Source organism: Ochotona curzoniae, unplaced genomic scaffold, assembly GCF_017591425.1.
Source record: "Ochotona curzoniae isolate NIBS_2020 unplaced genomic scaffold, NIBS_Ocur_1.0 contig_1, whole genome shotgun sequence".
NCBI lineage: Eukaryota > Metazoa > Chordata > Mammalia > Lagomorpha > Ochotonidae > Ochotona > Ochotona curzoniae.
The window spans coordinates 1,479,509-1,501,164 of NW_024464918.1; the positions used below are offsets into that span (position 1 = coordinate 1,479,509).

Genomic DNA, 21,656 nt, shown 5'->3' on the forward strand with positions numbered 1-21,656 from the left:
CCAGTTCACTCCCCAACCAGCCACAATGGCCAGAGCTCAGCTGATCTGAAGCCAGGAGCCATGAGCTCTTTCTGGTTCTCCCATGTGTATGCAGGGTCCCAAAGCCTTGAGCCATCTTCAACTGCTTTCCCAGTCTTCAAGCAGGATGCTAGAAGGGAAGGGGAGCATCCAGCATTGTAACTGTCACCTGTATGGGATCCCAGCATAAACCAGGCAAGAACATTAGCCACGAGGCTGCCACACCAGTCCCTAAACTTGGGTCTTTCTTGTACAAACCTGATTTATTTAATGTATTCATGTTATGATTTACAAAAGATATTGTTCATGTATAAATAATTCCCAGTTCTTCACCAATCATATATATGAATAAGAAAACTGACAAGAATCAGAGTCACTCAATTTATCAGTGTATACATCCTAAAATTCTGTTTTTCTACTTCTCTTTCTTCAGAAACAGTCCCGTGTCAAAATCTATTCAAATTCTGATTTTAGGAGAATTTTTCTTATTAATCCTGTATTAAAATATAATGACATCCAGGCCTAGTGTGATAGCCTAGCAGCTAAAGTCCTTGCCTTGAATGTGCCAGGATCCCATACAGGCTACAAACCTAATCCTGGCAGCACCACTTCCCATCCAGCTTCCTCCTTAAACCCTGAAAGAGCAGTAGGGGGTGTCCCAAAGCCTTGGGACCCTGCACCTGGGTTCCTGGCTTCAGACTGATGCAACTCTGGCCATTGTAGCTACTTGGGGAGTGAATCATTGCATGAAAGACCTTCCTCTCTGTATATCTGACTTTACAACAAAAATAAGTAAAATCTAAGAAAAAGGGTCCTGCACCGTGGCCTAGTGGCTGAAGTCAGCACCTTGAAAGCACCAGATATCATATGGTTACTTGGGGAGTGAATCATCAGACAGAAGATCTTTCTCTGTCTTTCCTCCTCTCTGTGTATCTGACTTTGCAATAAAAATTTAAATAAATCTTTAAAATTTTCTAAGAAAAAAATGTAATGACATCCACACATCAACAAAACCGATGTTCAGATCGCGCTACCATCTAGAATGTAAAAACAAGCTTATAATTGATCAGTCTCAATGTAATGCAATGAGCTAAATTCCATTCCTGTCCATGTGAATATTTTTATTTATTTGAAAGGCAGAGAAACAGGCAGACACCCACGCTCCAACCATGTGACGATTTATGTTCAAAATGTTTAAAGATCTGGGACAGGAGAAGGCTGAAGTCAGCAGTCTAGAATTTATCCTAGGTCTCCCATACAGGGCACAGGAACCCAAATATATGAGCTGCCTCCTTGGGTACACATTAGCAGGGTGCTGGAATAGAGAGGAGAGCTAGGACTCAAGTCCAGGCACTCTAATAAGGTATCCCAAATGGTGTCAGCTCAGCCACATGCCCATTGCCTCATGTACATTTCCTATACATGTAATAACATAAACACCCCTGTATATCTGAGACACCTAATTACATGAGTTGCTTAACTAATACCCTTTTTATTTAATGGATTTTTATTTTAAGTGATACATTAAAAATATTATAGCTTTATGAAGCATCAAATAGGGTTACAGATTTAAGCCACCAGTTAGATAAGAATCATCTGAGATGACTGTTAAACTGCAAATTTGCCCTTACCACACATTTTGGAACATCCAAGATGGAGTGTTAATGTGCAGTGAGTACTCTGGGTGCTGCTAATGCAGTTAATACTAGCAGAGCAGAAGCTAGGCTGATCATAAACTAATTTAACCTGGAACAGGCTGTTCTGTCCATTGTCCTGTGTGCTTATGTAGCATGCCTCTTTCAAAAGTGTCTGAGTGCTAACTTATTTGTCCTGTTACAACAATAGTTTAAGAAGTACTGCAGGAGGAAGAGCATTTTTACAGGCTTCCTGTTTCCGGCTTGGCTGAGAAATCTTAGAGAAACGTATACCAACAACTTTCAGACGAAACACTCAAGTGCCTTCCATTCTCTCACCTGTTCAAATACCCCAGTCTTTTCAAATCCCAGACTCCCTGGCATGCTTCCTAATGATTTCAAAAGGCAAATGCATTATCAAGTTGCTCATGGCTCCTCTGGAAATTTACAAATATCACAACCCCAAATCTGGGAGAGAATAAAGATTAATTTAAGGAACTAAGCTACAAAACTACACAAGTACCGTGGCTATAGGGATATATTTTTCATTGTAAAGGACACGATGAGTACTTCTTAAAAAGTTAGCCATAAAAGACAGGAGGGACTGTCTTTTTCTGGGAAATGACATTCATACTAATCACTTAATCCACATCATATAATCAGATAATTGGTCTCCTGCTAAAACCAGCATTCAAATTCCTGCCATTAAAAACATTCTTGAAAGTGTAAGTCCAAATTCAAGGTGAGTTGTATGGAGGGACATGGATTTTATGGCAGGAAGTCAGACTGCTCAAGTTTTGAAAGAAATAAAATGGAAACAAAGTCATTACATCTTAGCATGTTCAAATATGTCTTTTAGAGTGTAAATCGTGGCAAAAATTAATTTGAAATAAAATTTAATATGCATTTCAATTACTATCGCTAAGAATACTTCCAAGGGCCCAGCATGATAACCTAGTAGCAAAAATTCTAATATTTGCTGGGATCCGATATGGGTGCTGGTCATATCACGGATGTTCCATTTCCCTTCCAGCTGCCTGCAGGTGGCCTGGAAAGGCAGTGGAGGACAGACCAAAGCCTTGGGATCCTGCACCCATGTGGGAGACCTGGAAGAAGCTCCTGGTTTCAGATTTGCTCAGGTCTGGCCATTGCAGCCATGTGAACCAACCAGTGGATGCAAGTTTTTCTCTCTATATCTCTCCTTCTCTCCCTATATCTGACTTTCCAATAAAAACAAATAAACCTTTAAAAAGGAGAGACTATTTTCAAGGCCATTTGGATTTTGCTCCATGAGATTTAAAATAGAGTGCCTTGTAAATATATATAAAATAAAACGAAATAGCTAAGAGAAATAGAAATGATACAACAAAATTAATAGTACAGTTGAAGTTTTCAAAACACAAATAATACAAGACAGCTAGGGCTAAACACAGAAACGGAAAACGATCGATGTGATTCTGCCTGCAGTCCAGGCATTCTCACATCCAGCCTCCTTGTCTTTGAACCATTAAGACAAAATCGAAGTTCTCAATCAAAATTGCAAGTAGGCGTTTCTAAGTTTCAAACGTTGTATTTCAACATAAGGAAAATTATTAGCCTTTAATTTCCAAATAATTTTATAACTCAATTGAAAATAAACTGATTAATAAATGAGAATGTCTTTCAGGAAAAAAAAAAAAGCAACTCTCAGGAAAATACTCCCACTAGAATCAAAAATTTACTTTTGAGTACATAAAGCCTTGTTCATCTGCATTTCGTTAAACTCTACATAGTCAGACATCTAGAAACATACTTTGTACAAGTTTAAATGGGGAGTTGTTTTTCTGACAAAATTAATTTCCCAGGGAGCAACTGTATCTAGAAATTTGAAGAAGATACAGAAGCGATCAATACAGAGTGCTGCACAATTAACATTCCCTACAGTCTCCAACTAGAGAGAACCAGGGAACAGCAAGATGGCGACACGATAATCAACGATCATCAACGGCATGAGACTAAAGACACAAACCAAAATACAAACCTGTACTGAAGACTTCAACTTTTTAATAAATCACATCTAATTCGGCGTTCACGCTGGTTGTCAACTACAACAGCAGCTCACGATGTGGAATTCAATATATCTCATAAATCACTTAGATTTAACTGTCCCATTACTCAATGGAACACGAATTGCAGTGATTATTGTTATATATAAACACCAGAATCTCTTTAAAACATGAAGGAATCAGTGGGAATTATTTAAAGCTATCATGACTCAGGGTAAACAAGACAGGAAAATTGTTTTTTAAATTATATAAATAAATCACAATTCCCCTCAAATCAATCATTGTATAAATTACTAAATACAAGGAGCACCTACCTTTTCAGAGCAGTCAAACGAAACAGGGGGTTCTGTTCCAACTGCAGATACAGGACCATGAGGAAGGCTGGGGCTGAAGGCCATGAGGTCGGCCTTGGGCGGGCCCTCCCCAGAGCACACCCGCTGCCGCCTCCGCTGCGAGCACGACCAGCTCCCCACCGCGCTCGAGCACACCAGCGCCGCCGCCGCAGCCGCCGCCGGACCCGACACGCACGCGCCCTCCGACGCCGCACCCGACGACCACCGCGCCGCCGCCCACACCAACAGCGTCAGCACCAGCAGGCTCGACACCGCGCAGATCGCCACCACCAGGTACACGTTCACGTCCACCAGCGACGACGCACCACCCAGCGCGCCCGCCGAGGCCGAGGCCGAGGCCGAGGCGCCAGCCGCCACCGATGCCCGCGACCACGACGGCGACGCCTGACCGCCGTCCACCAGCGACACCAGCACCGTGGCCGTGGCCGTGAGCGCCGGCTCGCCGTGGTCCCGCACCAGCACCACCAGCCGCTGCCGCGGAGCGTCCAGCTCGTCCAGGGCGCGCGTCGTGCTGATCTCGCCCGTGTACAGGCCCACGCGGAACGGGCAGCGCGCGCCGCCCGCAGGCGCCGCCTGCAGCTCGAACCACAGCCACGCGTTGTAGCCCGCGTCCAAGTCCACCGCGCGCACCTTGGTCACCACGTGGCCCGCGCCCGCCGACCGCGGCACCAGCTCGCTCGCAGCCACCGCCGCCCCCGCAGGCCCGCCCGAGCCGCGCGCCAGCAGCCAGGGCGCGTTGTCGTTCTCGTCCAGCACGAACACCTGCAGCGTCACGTTGCTGCCCAGCGGCGGCGCGCCCGCGTCGCGCGCGCTCACCTCCACGCGCAGCACCTCCAGCTCCTCGTGGTCCAGCGGCTGCAGCGCGTACACGCGGCCGCTCTCGCCGTGCACAGACACGTAGCTCGACAGCGCGCGCCCGCCCACGCGACGCTCCACCAGCGAGTACGACACGCGCGCGTTCTCCTGCGCGTCCGCGTCGTGCGCCGTCACCGTGAAGATGTGGCAGCCCGGCGCGTTGTTCTCCTTCACGAACACCGTGTACTCGGCCTGCGCGAACTGTGGCGCGTTGTCGTTCACGTCGGCCACCTCCACCCGCACGCTGGCGCTGGCCCAGCGCGGGGGCGAGCCCGCGTCGCGCGCTCTCACCACCACGTCGTAGCCAGACACGCTCTCGCGGTCCAGGCCGCTGTCCAGCACCAGCGAGTAGTGGTTCCTGTAGGTGGACACCAGCTTGAAGGGCACGTGGGGCTCGAGGGAGCAGGTGACCTGTCCGTTTGGGCCGGAGTCGCGGTCGGACACGCTGATGAGGGCGATGACTGTGCCCAGTGGGGCGTCCTCCTTGACAGGCAATGACAAGGATGTCAACACAATCTCAGGCACATTGTCATTTGCATCCAGAACTTTCACTAAAACTGTGCAGTGGCCCGCCATTGGAGGGTGACCCTTGTCCATCGCGTCAATGCGGATTTTGTAGGAATTCACGTGCTCGAAATCCAAACTCCCTCGAACAGTTACATCTCCAGTAGCCGGGTCTATGTGAAAGTGTGCCAGTACCACAGGCGAGACAAGGCTGTTGAAAGAGTAGGAAATTTCCCCGTTGGAGCCTTCATCCGGGTCAGAAGCATTCAGTCTGATAACGCTGGTACCGTTTTCAGAGTTTTCCAATATTCTCACTTCATACTCGGGCTGTTCAAAACTGGGCGCGTTGTCATTCACGTCCAGCACGGTTACCCGCACTTGCATGGAGCCCGTGAGCTCAGGTCTTCCCCCATCTGTGGCCACCAGCAATAAGTTGTGTTCCGGGGTGTCCTCTCTGTCCAAAGGCTTTCTTAATTCGAGTGTGACCTCTTGGTTCTCTGAATTCACAATCAGCGCAAAGTGATCACTAGAGTGAAGCCTATAGGTTAAAACTGCATTCGCGCCAATGTCCGCATCCGTAGCGCCCTCCAGTGGAAACAAAGAACCTGGCAGTCTGGATTCATAAATCTGCATTCTTAGTTCCTTTACGGGGAACAAGGGCGCATTGTCATTGATGTCCCTCACCTCCACCTCCACGTGGAACACCTGCAGAGGACGCTCCACCAGCACCTCCAGGTGCACGCTGCACTCCGCGCTGCGCCCGCACAGCTCCTCACGGTCCATCCGAGAATTCACGAACAAGATGCCATTCTGCAGATTCACCTCCAGCAGGTCCGCGCCGCCCCTGGACGCCACCCGGAACAGGCGCGGCACCAGCTCGGCCAGCTGCAGCCCCAGGTCCTGCGCGATGCGGCCCACGAACGTGCCGTGTTTGGCCTCCTCGGGGACCGAGTAGCGCAGCTGGCCGCTCCCTGCCCGCCAGGCTGCAAAGAGAAGAAGCCAGAGCAGCAGCATCGGGAATCCCGTGTTTCTTCGCCAGGAAAACACCATGTCAATTACTCCTTTTATTCTTATTCTCTATATAAAGAGGAGCAGTCGTTTCCTAGAGCCTTTTAAGCCAGTTCCGCTGCAGCTGCCATTGTTGGTTTTATGCAATCACACAGTGGCAGCAAGCTCTTTGGGGTTTAGTTTTACAGTCCTTGTTAGACAGCGACATCAAGCGGTTCCAGTATGTAATAACATTCGTGTGTTGATTGGCTTCACAGTAATTTTTTCTGCAATACATACTTTTTCTTCATCAGTTTTTCATCAGATTCTTTCTTTCTCAATTTTAGATAATCATTCCATTCAGGTCCTTATACTTATTATGAGCAAGGGATCCCTACTTACTGCTGAAATTTTGGCTGAGAAAATCATTGAACATCCGTCAGTATTCATGTAATACGCTTCAGCGTGATTTGGATACGTCAGACAGCAGATGCTTGAACTATCCTCTGAACTCGAGTGAACCTGTGCTCCTGGAAGGTAGAAATCCTGCATATATTCATCTGTGATCGGTATGTAATTCTCTCCTTGATTTCATCTTACTTCTTGTGCGTTATGTTCGACTTCTGTTTTGTTGAGTGAACTGTTTCAGTTACTAATAGTTACTTAAAGAAAAACACAAGTGCGTATTCTTTACAATACTCCTTAATTTCTCTTGTTAAAATAGGTCTCGCACTTGAGACATTCCCCTTCATAGATTTGCTCTTATATCACAAACCACAATACTCTGGGAGTATTTCTACCACTCCTCTTTTCTCCTGATTCTTCAGTATGATGTTCCAAAATACAGGCCTAATTCCAAGTTATGCTTTGATCATTATTCTTTCAATCATGGCCTTTAAGCATTTGTGTCTGCTTGTGTAGTTTCAAACTAGCCTATTATTTGAGCATTCTTTCATCCGTATCTGCCATCCCCACTTTACTCTCCTATTTGATGTTATGATAGCTCTACCATTACACTTCTGAAAACAGGTTAACTAAAACCAAAAGATTATCTAATCACTACTACATAATCTGATCATGTGAAAAATCACATTTTTAGAGCACAGCTATTCTCCAAATGTATTATATATATATTTAAACCTCGTTGCTCCTGAGTATCATATTAAAAGCTTGCCTATGGCCTGTCTCTTCTTTGACATCCAATAGTTTTTACAATTCAAGTAATTTTCGTTGTATTGCATTAAAACCTCCAAGACTTTATCCTCCTTTTGAACAGCATCATAACATTAGACTCACACTTGAGAAGACATGACCATGAACCAAGCTTCCCAGTATCATCTCTAACCACTTTCTAATGTGGATCATATTTTACAGAAAACAGTCTGTCTTCCTACACATACTCGTTGCTCAGAATATTTGTTTCATTACATCACCTTTATCTGTAAAAATTGCATTCATTCTTCAAAGTCCATGACAAAAGTATACGCTCCAAGCACTAATTCTAAATGCCCCGCCCCCGATCGCCTCTGAGTTGCTGTAGTATCAATTCCCACACGACGACAGTTCCAATCACAAGTGTTTGTCTACCCTGACTTTAGTTAATATTGTGGCATACGTTAAAGTATCTCTGAGGTGAGTTTTTAAAAGTACCTTTATGTGGGGTCCAGCGGCGTGGCCTAGTGGCTAAAGTCCTTGCCTTGAACACGCCAGGATCCCTTATGGGCACCGGCTCTAATTCCGGCAGCTCCACTTCCCATCCAGCTCCCTGCTTGTGGCCTGGGAAAGCAGTCAAGGACGGCCCAAAGCCTTGGGACCCTGCATCCGCATGGGAGACCTGGAAGAAGTTCCTGGATCCTGGCTTCTTATCGGCATAGCATCGGCCATTGCGCTCACTTGGGGAGTGAATCAATGGACGGACGATCTTCCTCTCTGTCTCTCCTCCTCTGTGTATCTTACTTTCCAATAAATAAATAATTTTTTTTAAAAAAGTACCCTTATGTGATAAAAATCTAACTTCAAACATTTAGCCAGAGCCCCACTATTGATGTCATCACCAAACTCCTAGTTATTTGAGACAGAAAGAGGATTCATTTGCTTATACTCAGAAAAACGGCCCTAAAAGATGTCACCACCCTGTACGTTAAAATTTTTCTTTTGTACAGTCTGTCATAAATGTGCCTCTTACTGAAGTGCTTAAATTTTTTGAGGTTAAATAAAGGATTATACATGGCTTTTTTACTCAAAGTCCTCAGAACCAGGTGTTTCACATTGTGATTAACATGGAATCACTGTAATGCTTCTATTAGCTACAGATAATAAACGATATATGCTGAAAATTCTTTCAAAGATCAAGCAAAACAAAAGGAAGGTTGTTAGGAAAACCATCACATTTCTCCTCATTGTGCCTATTCAACTTCTTAAGAGAAGTATTTCATACTAAATATAACAAAAGTTTTAACAAAATAACATTATTCCATTTCTCCTTAAAAACTTCATATCACAAAAAAACAAGATCAATAGCCATGGCAAAAGTGGAATACTGTAGGCTTCTATAAAATGGTTTACTTCCGGGCCCAGCGCGGTGGCGCAGTGGATAAAGTCCTTGCCTTGCACACCTGGGATCCCATATGGGCACCGGTTCTATCCCGGCAGCCCCGCTTTCCATCCAGCTGTCTGCTTGTACCCAGGGAAAGCAGTCAAGGACCGCCCAATCTTGGGACTTGGGATCCTGCACCTGTGTGGGAGACCTGGAGGAAAGTTCTAGGCTCCTGGCTTCAGATCGGCAAGCACTGGCCATTGTGGCCATTTGGGGAGTGAATCATCAGACGGAGGATCTTCCGCTCTGTCTCTCCTCCTGTCTGTAAATCTGACTTTGCAATAAAAGTAAATAAATCTTTAAAAATATATATATTGTGATTTCCAATTAGCAATAATCGTGCCTCAGATAAACCTCGTTAGCTGTGTACAATACTACCACTTCACAAAGCTGAACACTCTCATAGTACCAATGGTGAAAGATGACAGCCATATCTTCTAACAACCAACCAAATTCTTTGTGATAATTTGAAGCCATGAATTTGAATACTTAAATTATTTACCATGAATGTCCATAAGAAAGACTTTTATGAATAAACCATAATATTCCCATGCACAAAGTTTAAGACTTATTCCACTATTTGAAAAGCAAAATTAGGGCCCAACGCAATAGTGTAGCAGTTAGTCTTCGCCTTGAACATGCCTGCAAGGACCCCATATAAGCTCTGGTTCTACTCCCAGCAGGGCCACTTCCCATCCAACTCCCTGCTTGTGGCCTGAGAAAGCAGTAGAGGAGGGCGCAAAGTTTTGGGACACTGCACCTGCATGGGAGACCCGGAAGAGGATCTGGGCTCCTGGCTTCAGATTGGCTCAGCTCCAGCCATTGTGGCTGCTTGGGGAGTGAACCATTGGACCGAAGATCTGTCCCTATGTCTCTTCTCTTGGTATATCTGCCTTTCCAATAAAAATACATAAATCTTTTTAGAAAGAAAGAAAGAAAGAAAGAAAGAAAGAAAGAAAGAAAGAAAGAAAGAAAGAAAGAAAGAAAGAAAGAAAGAAAGAAAGAAAGAAAGAAGGAAGGAAGAAAGAAAGAAAGAAAGAAAGAAAGAAAGAAAGAAAGAAAGAAAGAAAGAAAGAAAGAAAGGCAGGCAGAATCAGTGAGAGAAAGAGAGAGATCTTGTGTCTACAGGTTCATTTGCCAAATGACTGCCATAGATGAAGCTGGGCCAGGCCAAGCCAGGAGCCCAGGCCTCCATTCACATCCACCACAGGCTCAGGAGTCCAAGCACTCCACTGTCTCCCCAGGCACAGTATTGGGGGCAGGATCACAAACACAGCAGCCAAGGCCTGACTGGGTGCTCCAAGATGGCATGCAGTGATCCAATCAGGGCAATACAATAAAGAACCAGGTTGCAAACATTTCCAGTGAGAAAACAGTAGAAAACAATGAGAGACTTCTTATAAAATAATAAAATAAAAACAAAAATAAGAATTAGGACAAAACATACAAATTGGAGAACAGCAACATTATACTATGATCATCAGCTTCTCCAAAATAAGGCAGATTTTTGCAAAAATATACAATCTTCAAGAAAACAAAAGACTGAAACTGCTTCAGGAAATCACACAGGCCCAATGCATTGCACAAGAGGGCAGTAACAAAGAGTTTCTACTATATAACAAATTCAATTAAAAATTGACTGTGAATGTATTTCCTATACTAACAAGAAACAAAAACATCAAATTGCTTGTTAAATTGTATTTTAAAAACTTAATATGGGGCCCAGCGGCATGGAATATTGGCAGCTAAAGTCCTTGCCTTGAACTCGCCAGGATCCCTTATGGGCACCGGCTCTAATCCCTACAGCTCTACTTCCCTTCCAGCTCCCTGCTTGTGGCCTGGGAAAGCAGTTGAGGACGGCCCAAGGCCTTGGGACCCTGCACCTATGTGGGAGACCTGGAAGAAGTTCCTGGCTCCTGGCTTCAGATCCGCACAGCAACGGCCGGTGCGCTCACTTGGGGAGTGAATTATCAGACGGAAGATCTTCCTCTCTATCTCTCTTCTTCTCTGTATACCTGACTTTGTAATAAAAATAAATAAATTTTAAAAAATATGAATTCATCATGAATATGGAAAGCATAGTTCTACAACATAAAAACTGGTGTAATACAAATATGATATAAAAGGGAAGTTAGTTATGTTAAAAAAAATTCTACACACACACACACACAGAAAATACAGGATGAACACTGAGCACAACATTCAAGATGCCTCTGGAAATGAAGTGACATTTTCCAGCTCTGCTGCTTACTTATGCTCCAACTTCCTGCTAACAACCACCCTGGAAGTCTCCCAGACACAGCTTAGCTGCATTGGTCCCTGCAATGCACTTCAGAAACCGGGAGTGAATTCTGGATTCCGGGCTTCAGCCAGGCTGAACATTACTTAGCCAGATTGAATACATTCTCAAAGAACTCTCCACATTACCAAACTTTTTTTAAAAAAAAATTTTTTTTAAATGTCAAAGAGTAAATAAAGCAGACAACATTGAACACAGGTTTGAAAAAAGGCAAGAACACAACTCAGCTCATAATTTCCATCATTCTTATATTACCATTGCATTTGTAAACAGTCAAAGTCAGAGTGAGAATATATGGAAATCGTATATATAACAAAGAATATGAATGCTTATTTTAAAATGCTAAAAAAAACCCAAGTGTTACCTATTAGAATAAACAGCACTGAACTCTGTAAACCTAGGTACTCAATCAACTAAACTCGATTAACCTGAGAAATAAAACATACCACACAAACGAAAAAACATAAACACTACTACTAAAAAAAGTTTCCATTAGAAGTGATTAAGAAAAAGGTTGAGGTATTCAATTTTAAATTGCATATTTTAAAACATTAAAAAGAAATAAGAAAAAAGTAATTATTTAAAACTCACGTTGTCATTGTCGGTGGAGGTGGGACCATGGGGAAGGCTGGGGCTGAAGGCCATGAGGTCGGCCTTGGGCGGGCCCTCCCCAGAGCACACCCGCTGCCGCCTCCGCTGCGAGCACGACCAGCTCCCCACCGCGCTCGAGCACACCAGCGCCGCCGCCGCAGCCGCCGCCGGACCCGACACGCACGCGCCCTCCGACGCCGCACCCGACGACCACCGCGCCGCCGCCCACACCAGCAGCGTCAGCACCAGCAGGCTCGACACCGCGCAGATCGCCACCACCAGGTACACGTTCACGTCCACCAGCGACGACGCACCACCCAGCGCGCCCGCCGAGGCCGAGGCCGAGGCCGAGGCGCCAGCCGCCACCGATGCCCGCGACCACGACGGCGACGCCTGACCGCCGTCCACCAGCGACACCAGCACCGTGGCCGTGGCCGTGAGCGCCGGCTCGCCGTGGTCCCGCACCAGCACCACCAGCCGCTGCCGCGGAGCGTCCAGCTCGTCCAGGGCGCGCGTCGTGCTGATCTCGCCCGTGTACAGGCCCACGCGGAACGGGCAGCGCGCGCCGCCCGCAGGCGCCGCCTGCAGCTCGAACCACAGCCACGCGTTGTAGCCCGCGTCCAAGTCCACCGCGCGCACCTTGGTCACCACGTGGCCCGCGCCCGCCGACCGCGGCACCAGCTCGCTCGCAGCCACCGCCGCCCCCGCAGGCCCGCCCGAGCCGCGCGCCAGCAGCCAGGGCGCGTTGTCGTTCTCGTCCAGCACGAACACCTGCAGCGTCACGTTGCTGCCCAGCGGCGGCGCGCCCGCGTCGCGCGCGCTCACCTCTACGCGCAGCACCTCCAGCTCCTCGTGGTCCAGCGGCTGCAGCGCGTACACGCGGCCGCTCTCGCCGTGCACAGACACGTAGCTCGACAGCGCGCGCCCGCCCACGCGACGCTCCACCAGCGAGTACGACACGCGCGCGTTCTCCTGCGCGTCCGCGTCGTGCGCCGTCACCGTGAAGATGTGGCAGCCCGGCGCGTTGTTCTCCTTCACGAACACCGTGTACTCGGCCTGCGCGAACTGCGGCGCGTTGTCGTTCACGTCGGCCACCTCCACCCGCACGCTGGCGCTGGCCCAGCGCGGGGGCGAGCCCGCGTCGCGCGCTCTCACCACCACGTCGTAGCCAGACACGCTCTCGCGGTCCAGGCCGCTGTCCAGCACCAGCGAGTAGTGGTTCTTGTAGGTGGACACCAGCTTGAAGGGCACGTGGGGCTCGAGGGAGCAGGTGACCTGTCCGTTTGGGCCGGAGTCGCGGTCGGACACGCTGATGAGGGCGATGACTGTGCCCAGTGGGGCGTCCTCCTTGACAGGCAATGACAAGGATGTCAACACAATCTCAGGCACATTGTCATTTGTATCCAGAACTTTCACTAAAACTGTGCAGTGGCCCGCCATTGGAGGGTGACCCTTGTCTGTCGCGTCAATCAGTATTTTGTACGAATTCACGTGTTCAAAATCCAAACTCCCTCGAACAGTTACATCTCCAGTAGCCGGGTCTATGTGAAAGTGTGCCAGTACCACAGGCGAGACAAGGCTGTTGAAAGAGTAGGAAATTTCCCCGTTGGAGCCTTCATCCGGGTCAGAAGCATTCAGTCTGATAACGCTGGTACCGTTTTCAGAGTTTTCCAATATTCTCACTTCATACTCGGACTGTTCAAAACTGGGCGCGTTGTCATTCACGTCCAGCACGGTTACCCGCACTTGCATGGAGCCCGTGAGCTCAGGTCTTCCCCCATCTGTGGCCACCAGCAATAAGTTGTGTTCCGGGGTGTCCTCTCTGTCCAAAGGCTTACTTAACACAAGTCTGATATGTGCATCATCATCTCGATTTGTTTTCACATCTAACGCGAAGTATTCACTAGAACTGAGTTTATAGGTCAAGATCGAATTTGAGCCATCATCAACATCAGATGCGCCCTCCAGTGGAAACAAAGAACCTGGCAGTCTCGATTCATAAATCTGCATTCTTTGCTCCTTTACGGGGAAAGCCGGCGCATTGTCATTGATGTCCCTCACCTCCACCTCCACGTGGAACACCTGCAGAGGACGCTCCACCAGCACCTCCAGGTGCACGCTGCACTCCGCGCTGCGCCCGCACAGCTCCTCACGGTCCATCCGAGAATTCACGAACAAGATGCCATTCTGCAGATTCACCTCCAGCAGGTCCGCGCCGCCCCTGGACGCCACCCGGAACAGGCGCGGCACCAGCTCGGCCAGCTGCAGCCCCAGGTCCTGCGCGATGCGGCCCACGAACGTGCCGTGTTTGGCCTCCTCGGGGACCGAGTAGCGCAGCTGGCCGCTCCCTGCCCGCCAGGCTGCAAAGAGCAGAAGCCAGAGCAGCAGAAATCGCGTTCCCAATTTTCCTTCAGATGTCCAAACCATGCCAAATTCGTCTCCTTTCATTTCTATTGGAAGATCTTTCCTCCGAGTGAGTCGAAATGCAGTATGATCCTACTTATTATATTCTGCTTTCATCATGGTGCTTGCAATCGTGGAGAGTGCAACAATGGGAGGGACAGGCTTCGGAAAGGAGCTTGATGTATCTTCATGGTGGACAGCGACATCATGTGGCTTCAAAGGGTAAGAGACGAAATCACAAAACTGGGTGTTTTAAATGTTTTTGATTTATTTCTGTCTTACATGCACCACACATTTTGTGGGTTTTTTCCCCCTATTTTTAAGGGTCCTCTTCATCCCCGTGTGACTTCTTCTAATTTATAGTAACAAATTATCTACCAATTCCTAAGGAAGCAATTTTCCTCTCAATATTTTAAACACTTATGTACACCAGTTAATATATGCATGATCCACATGACTCTTGGAAATTTTAAGTACACAGTGTTCTGCACATTTTTGTCAGCATGAATCTACCCATGTGCACTATGATGTACTTAAGTATTACTGCTGGGGAAAACAGAATTTAAAATAAACCAATATTGTCTACACTTTCTTAAACTTCCTAATTATTGAAGTCTGTATTTTCCTTATAAGCATAAACTCTTGAGGTTTTTAATGTAATAATAGATGAAAGTTTCAGTGCATTTGTCATAATTCTTTACTTAGGTTCAACTTGTGATATTCTTTCCTCTGCAAATGTTTTCGTTCCACACACATCACCCTTTTAAATGTGCACCATTGTGCTTCTCTTCTCATGGTCCTTCAACTGCTCCTCAATATCCTTGCTTGTTTCTGTCCACTCCGGTGTCATACTGTATCCTTTCCCTTTAAGTATTCTCTAGCGCTTCAAGTTTCCAAATGAGATCTTTCTTTAGTTTCTCCCAAACCTATCTCTTCATGCCCACATCCACTCTCTTTATTGTTCTTATCATTGTTACCTATACATGCTGAATTCTTCAAAAATATTTTTAACTAATGTCAAAATAGTTATTCATTTATAATAACTGTATTGTAATGAATAATTTATTCATTCAGTTGTTCACTGCCCTGACATTCACATTGTGCTTAATAATGTTAACATTCTGAATGCTACCCATATTAATTTTTCCTCCTTTGCCCTTATCACCTTTACTCAAAGTGTTCATACTGCAGTTTTCTTTCACGTGCCACCATAATTATGAGTAAAGCTTTCACCGATTTTCAGCAAGCCAAGAGATTCCAAAACACTAGAATCAATCTTAGGTGACTAATAATGTAATCACAAATTTTCAGAGTTATTTTCAGTGATGTCCCATGGAAATCTCATTTTCAAGACTCTAGAAGACAACACAGGCCACTAGTCTTTCTGCTTCCCCATGCGGCCACTGCTCCAGCTGAGGCTAATAATATTTAAATATACCAAAAAGTGCTACCCCATATGCTAAAACTGATCACAAATATCAAGCTTAACTATTTATTCATTCCTAATATCATCAACTCGAAATAATTAAAGTTCTTTCCTGAAGGAAGAGAAATGGAACTTCAAGTAAAACTTAAAATGACACATGGCCACCTCTTACCCACTACAAAATTCTGAACTACATCAAATACTTCCCAACTATGATACACAGCTCCTCTTTGAGAAGCTGTTTTGAAATAATTAACTTGATTCTAGTTACTGTGTGGAGTTTCTGTGTCAGTGGTCTTGGTCAGAGCATTCAAATGCTGCTCAACAACAATTCCAAGACCAGAGGTTTCTCTGCTTCCAAGAAGACAGGCCTCCACAAAAGATGCTGATTTAGGTTTATTCTTGAAATGGTGAATATCTTTCACACACTTTAACCCAAGATGCCTTCTACATTTAATTTCTGCTATTAAGATTAGCTTATTTTAAAATAGCGTATCCGTTTTAGCATTGCAGGTTGTGCCCATTGCAATTAGAGTATTTTCATTCCTCCTTCCAAGTACAAGAATTTAAAACATTGAAAAATTTCATGGAAAATGAATGAACATGAAAAGAAAATCATGCTGGATTTCTTCTAAGAAACAGATTACATCCCCCACCCCCTTTTTTTTAAATAGATCATTCTAATCAAGAAAGATTATGTGGAGGGAAAAAATCAATATAGGTACAAACAATACCCTCTCTCAGAAAAGAAAAAATGTACTGATAACATAAATGCACAAATCTATATTGCAAAACACACTAATTTTATACAAGTTGGCATTTTTTTTTTTACCACAAATGTAGAAATGCTTTCTATCATTTACCCAAAGTAACCTCAGGTCTTAAAAATATCCATGTTCTGTACCAAAGGCTACTGACAAGGACTTGCGAGAATAAAAAATAATACAACAGAATAAGGGAGCAATTATTTTCTCATTGGTACTATGCAATATTTGTCACTTGCTAAATCCATATTTTTGCCAAAATATAAAATTCACTTTGGCAGGAAGAAACCCCATCCACTGCTTACACAAATGCACAGCTTTGTTATAAACAAAATGATTTTTTAAAAAATGGAATTCAAGAGAAGTTTACATCAGTCACGTATCTAAATTTCTTTTTAATCTAAAAATGAAAAGGAATAGCATATAGTATAATACTCTAATCAAAGTAGGCTAGAACTTTCACTGTGAGGTCACAATAGTCACTAATAAAATATAAATTGAGAAATGCACGAAATACAGGGAAATGGATTATTCCAAGAAATTTCAATCTTAAAGCAAATTGGGGCAGGGCATGGTGGCCTAGTGCCTTACGTCCTCGCCTTGAACACTCAGGATCCCATATGGACGCCAGTTCCAATCCCAGTAGACCCGCTTCCCATCCAACTCCCTGCTTGTGGCCTGGGAAAGCAGTTGAGGACGGCTCAAAGCCTTGGAACTCTGCACCCTCATGGGATCTGAAAGAGCTCTTAGCTCCTGGCTTCCGATCGGCGCAGCTCCAGCCTTTGCAGTCATTTGGGGAGTGAATCATCAGACAAAGATCTTCCTCTGACTCTCCTTTCTATATATATCTGATTTTGCAACAATAACAAATAAAACCTTAAAAAAGATAAGAGCAAATAAATAATATATCAGAACTATGTAAAACTGTAAATGTAGGTAAATAATAAAGCTCATTAAATAATGAGAAATCATCATGACTGAATCATACTCAATTGAAAAGAGCAAGATTAAATGCAATGCTAATAACTGATATTGAACAGCAAATGAAAATATATTTGCATATAAAATCTCTAGAAGGAAAATCAAGAAGTGAAATTGTCTAGATATTAAATATCTGTGATGATGATACAAGGGAAATATTAACTGTTCAAATTTATTGTATTAAAATTTTAAATCATGGTGCTTCATTTCTTTCTCAATAACCATTAAAACAAAGACATTAACTTTTAAATTACACCTGTCAAATGCATTAGGAGCATGCAAGGCCAATTGTTTAGACAAAGTTGAAATATGACAGAAAATGTAAGGGCAGTAAAAAGTTAACAGATGGGGGGAGGGAATTTGGAGAAGGGACATGGGGAATCACAGAGCTATCATAAAATCAAAAAATAAGAGGACCCAGTGCAGTAACCTAGAAGCTAAAGTCCTCACTTTGAATGGCCAGGATCCCATATGGGCACTGAGTTTGTGTCCCTGTGGCCCCGCTTCCCACCCAGCTCCCTACTTCTAGCCTGGAAAAACAGTGCAGCACAGCGCAAAGCCTTAGGATCCTGCATCCCTGTGGAAGACCCAGAAGCAGCTTCTAGCTCCTGGCTTCTGATCACCTTACCCCGGCTGTGGTGGCCATTTGGGGAGAATGGTCGGAAGGAATATTTTACTCTCTTGTCTCTCCTCTGTGAATATCTGATGTTCAATAAAAAAAATCTTTTTCAAAACTTTCTAAAAATAAAAAATGAAAATAAATTATTTTTTTAAAGTTAACTGACAGAAGAAACAACAAAAAGTAAACCTGATGGACTCATGAAAAATATGTTCATGTAATCACAAAATGAAATGTATTGGGGAGCCAGTCAACTACTCCACTTCCTTTTTAGGTCTTTCTGAACGTGCCTGGGAGACAGTACTGGTCAAATGCAAGAGTTCCAAACACTTGGTGGTAGACTCAGATGATAATATAGGCTTTATACCCGTTTCTCCCTCTCAACTATTGTGTTTCAAATAGATAAATCTTCACTCATTTGTGTACTAAAATTTCTGGAAATTCGAACAAGGTTTATATTGAATATAGAGTTAAAATTATTTTTTTCACAAAAAAAAGTATTGACCTCAGTAAAAAACACATATGAGAGGTGCTTACTGCAAATCAATTATTTCCGACACATTTCAGTAGAATACCAAACTAAATAAATTTTAATAAAATCAATATATTAAAAGCAAACTGGAAAAAAAAGGTGCGACAATTATACATTATCCACCTTTTTAAAAACAATAAAGATGAAACTAAGGTATATTTAACACCAATAAATTAGAAGCAAATTGCTGTGAATAAGAATTTAAAAACTCACGTTGTCATTGTCGGTGGAGGTGGGACCATGAGGAAGGCTGGGGCTGAAGGCCATGAGGTCGGCCTTGGGCGGGCCCTCCCCAGAGCACACCCGCTGCCGCCTCCGCTGCGAGCACGACCAGCTCCCCACCGCGCTCGAGCACACCAGCGCCGCCGCCGCAGCCGCCGCCGGACCCGACACGCACGCGCCCTCCGACGCCGCACCCGACGACCACCGCGCCGCCGCCCACACCAACAGCGTCAGCACCAGCAGGCTCGACACCGCGCAGATCGCCACCACCAGGTACACGTTCACGTCCACCAGCGACGACGCACCACCCAGCGCGCCCGCCGAGGCCGAGGCCGAGGCCGAGGCGCCAGCCGCCACCGATGCCCGCGACCACGACGGCGACGCCTGACCGCCGTCCACCAGCGACACCAGCACCGTGGCCGTGGCCGTGAGCGCCGGCTCGCCGTGGTCCCGCACCAGCACCACCAGCCGCTGCCGCGGAGCGTCCAGCTCGTCCAGGGCGCGCGTCGTGCTGATCTCGCCCGTGTACAGGCCCACGCGGAACGGGCAGCGCGCGCCGCCCGCAGGCGCCGCCTGCAGCTCGAACCACAGCCACGCGTTGTAGCCCGCGTCCAAGTCCACCGCGCGCACCTTGGTCACCACGTGGCCCGCGCCCGCCGACCGCGGCACCAGCTCGCTCGCAGCCACCGCCGCCCCCGCAGGCCCGCCCGAGCCGCGCGCCAGCAGCCAGGGCGCGTTGTCGTTCTCGTCCAGCACGAACACCTGCAGCGTCACGTTGCTGCCCAGCGGCGGCGCGCCCGCGTCGCGCGCGCTCACCTCCACGCGCAGCACCTCCAGCTCCTCGTGGTCCAGCGGCTGCAGCGCGTACACGCGGCCGCTCTCGCCGTGCACAGACACGTAGCTCGACAGCGCGCGCCCGCCCACGCGACGCTCCACCAGCGAGTACGACACGCGCGCGTTCTCCTGCGCGTCCGCGTCGTGCGCCGTCACCGTGAAGATGTGGCAGCCCGGCGCGTTGTTCTCCTTCACGAACACCGTGTACTCGGCCTGCGCGAACTGCGGCGCGTTGTCGTTCACGTCGGCCACCTCCACCCGCACGCTGGCGCTGGCCCAGCGCGGGGGCGAGCCCGCGTCGCGCGCTCTCACCACCACGTCGTAGCCAGACACGCTCTCGCGGTCCAGGCCGCTGTCCAGCACCAGCGAGTAGTGGTTCTTGTAGGTGGACACCAGCTTGAAGGGCACGTGGGGCTCGAGGGAGCAGGTGACCTGTCCGTTTGGGCCGGAGTCGCGGTCGGACACGCTGATGAGGGCGATGACTGTGCCCAGTGGGGCGTCCTCCTTGACAGGCAATGACAAGGATGTCAACACATCTCAGGCACATTGTCATTTGTATCCAGAACTTTCACTAAAACTGTGCAGTGGCCCGCCATTGGAGGGTGACCTTTGTCTGTCGCGTCAACAGTATTTTGTACGAATTCACGTGTTCAAAATCCAAACTCCCTCGAACAGTTTACATCTCCAGTAGCCGGTCTATGTGAAAGTGTGCCAGTACCACAGGCGAGACAAGGCTGTTGAAAGAGTAGGAAATTTCCTTCGTTGGAGCCTTCATCCGGGTCAGAAGCATTCAGTCTGATAACGCTGGTACCGTTTTCAGAGTTTTCCAATATTCTCACTTCATACTCGGACTGTTCGAAACTGGGCGCGTTGTCATTCACGTCCAGCACGGTTACCCGCACTTGCATGGAGCCCGTGAGCTCAGGTCTTCCCCCATCTGTGGCCACCAGCAATAAGTTGTGTTCCGGGGTGTCCTCTCTGTCCAAAGGCTTCTTAACACAAGCTCTGAATTGTTCCTTCATCTCGATTTGTTTTAACATCTAAGGCGAAGTATTCACTGGAACTGAGTTTATAGTTCAGATCGAATTTGAGCCCATCATCAGCATCCGATGCGCCCTCCAGTGGAAACGAAGATCCTGGCAGTCCTAGACTCGATAAATCTGCACTTTTGTTCTTTGGCAGAGAACACGGGCGCATTGTCATTGATGTCCCTCACCTCCACCTCCACGTGGAACACCTGCAGAGGACGCTCCACCAGCACCTCCAGGTGCACGCTGCACTCCGCGCTGCGCCCGCACAGCTCCTCACGGTCCATCCGAGAATTCACGAACAAGATGCCATTCTGCAGATTCACCTCCAGCAGGTCCGCGCCGCCCCTGGACGCCACCCGGAACAGGCGCGGCACCAGCTCGGCCAGCTGCAGCCCCAGGTCCTGCGCGATGCGGCCCACGAACGTGCCGTGTTTGGCTTCCTCGGGGACCGAGTAGCGCAGCTGGCCGCTCCCTGCCCGCCAGGCTGTGAGCAGCAGAAGCCAGAGCAGCAGAAATCGCGTTCCCAGTTTTCCTTCAGATGTCCAAACCATGCCAAATTCGTCTCCTTTCATTTCTATTGGAAGATCTTTCCTCCGAGTGAGTCGAAATGCAGTATGATCCTACTTATTATATTCTGCTTTCATCATGGTGCTTGCAATCGTGGAGAGTGCAACAATGGGAGGGACAGGCTTTGGAAAGGAGCTTGATGTATCTTCATGGTGGACAGCGACATCATGTGGCTTCAAAGGGTAAGAGACGAAATCACAAAACTGGGTGTTTTAAATGTTTTTGATTTATTTCTGTCTTACATGCACCACACATTTTGTGGGTTTTTTCCCCCTATTTTTAAGGGTCCTCTTCATCCCCGTGTGACTTCTTCTAATTTATAGTAACAAATTATCTACCAATTCCTAAGGAAGCAATTTTCCTCTCAATATTTTAAACACTTATGTACACCAGTT

General features: G+C 46.7%; 2 protein-coding genes and 1 pseudogene across 2 annotated transcripts; all 3 read right to left on the reverse strand.

The window, feature by feature from the left end:
• Window positions 1–1,022: 1,022 nt before the first annotated feature.
• LOC121152182 (protocadherin alpha-6-like) lies at window positions 1,023–6,459 on the reverse strand. Its single transcript, XM_040974102.1, has 2 exons — window positions 4,012–6,459; window positions 1,023–1,055 (listed from the first exon to the last, which is right to left on the reverse strand). The coding sequence occupies exons 1-2, from the start codon at window positions 6,457–6,459 to the stop codon at window positions 1,023–1,025; spliced, it is 2,481 nt and encodes an 826-aa protein (XP_040830036.1).
• A 5,408-nt stretch (window positions 6,460–11,867) lies between these two features.
• Window positions 11,868–14,354, reverse strand: LOC121153044 (protocadherin alpha-6-like). Its single transcript, XM_040975463.1, has one exon. It carries the CDS (start codon window positions 14,328–14,330, stop codon window positions 11,868–11,870), a length of 2,463 nt encoding a protein of 820 aa, XP_040831397.1. The 5' UTR covers window positions 14,331–14,354.
• A 4,454-nt stretch (window positions 14,355–18,808) lies between these two features.
• LOC121152188 lies at window positions 18,809–21,245 on the reverse strand (annotated as a pseudogene).
• Window positions 21,246–21,656: the final 411 nt, after the last annotated feature.

Bases quoted from the DNA above. Each gene is read 5' to 3' on its own strand.
- LOC121153044 (XM_040975463.1), bottom strand. From the start codon at position 14,330: ATGAAAGGAGACGAATTTGGCATGGTTTGGACATCTGAAGGAAAATTG.
- LOC121152182 (XM_040974102.1), bottom strand. From the start codon at position 6,459: ATGGTGTTTTCCTGGCGAAGAAACACGGGATTCCCGATGCTGCTGCTC. The intron at 1,056-4,011 runs GTAGGTGCTCCT...TTTACATTCTAG, and splicing joins CGTTTGACTGCTCTGAAAAG to ATGGTAGCGCGATCTGAACA.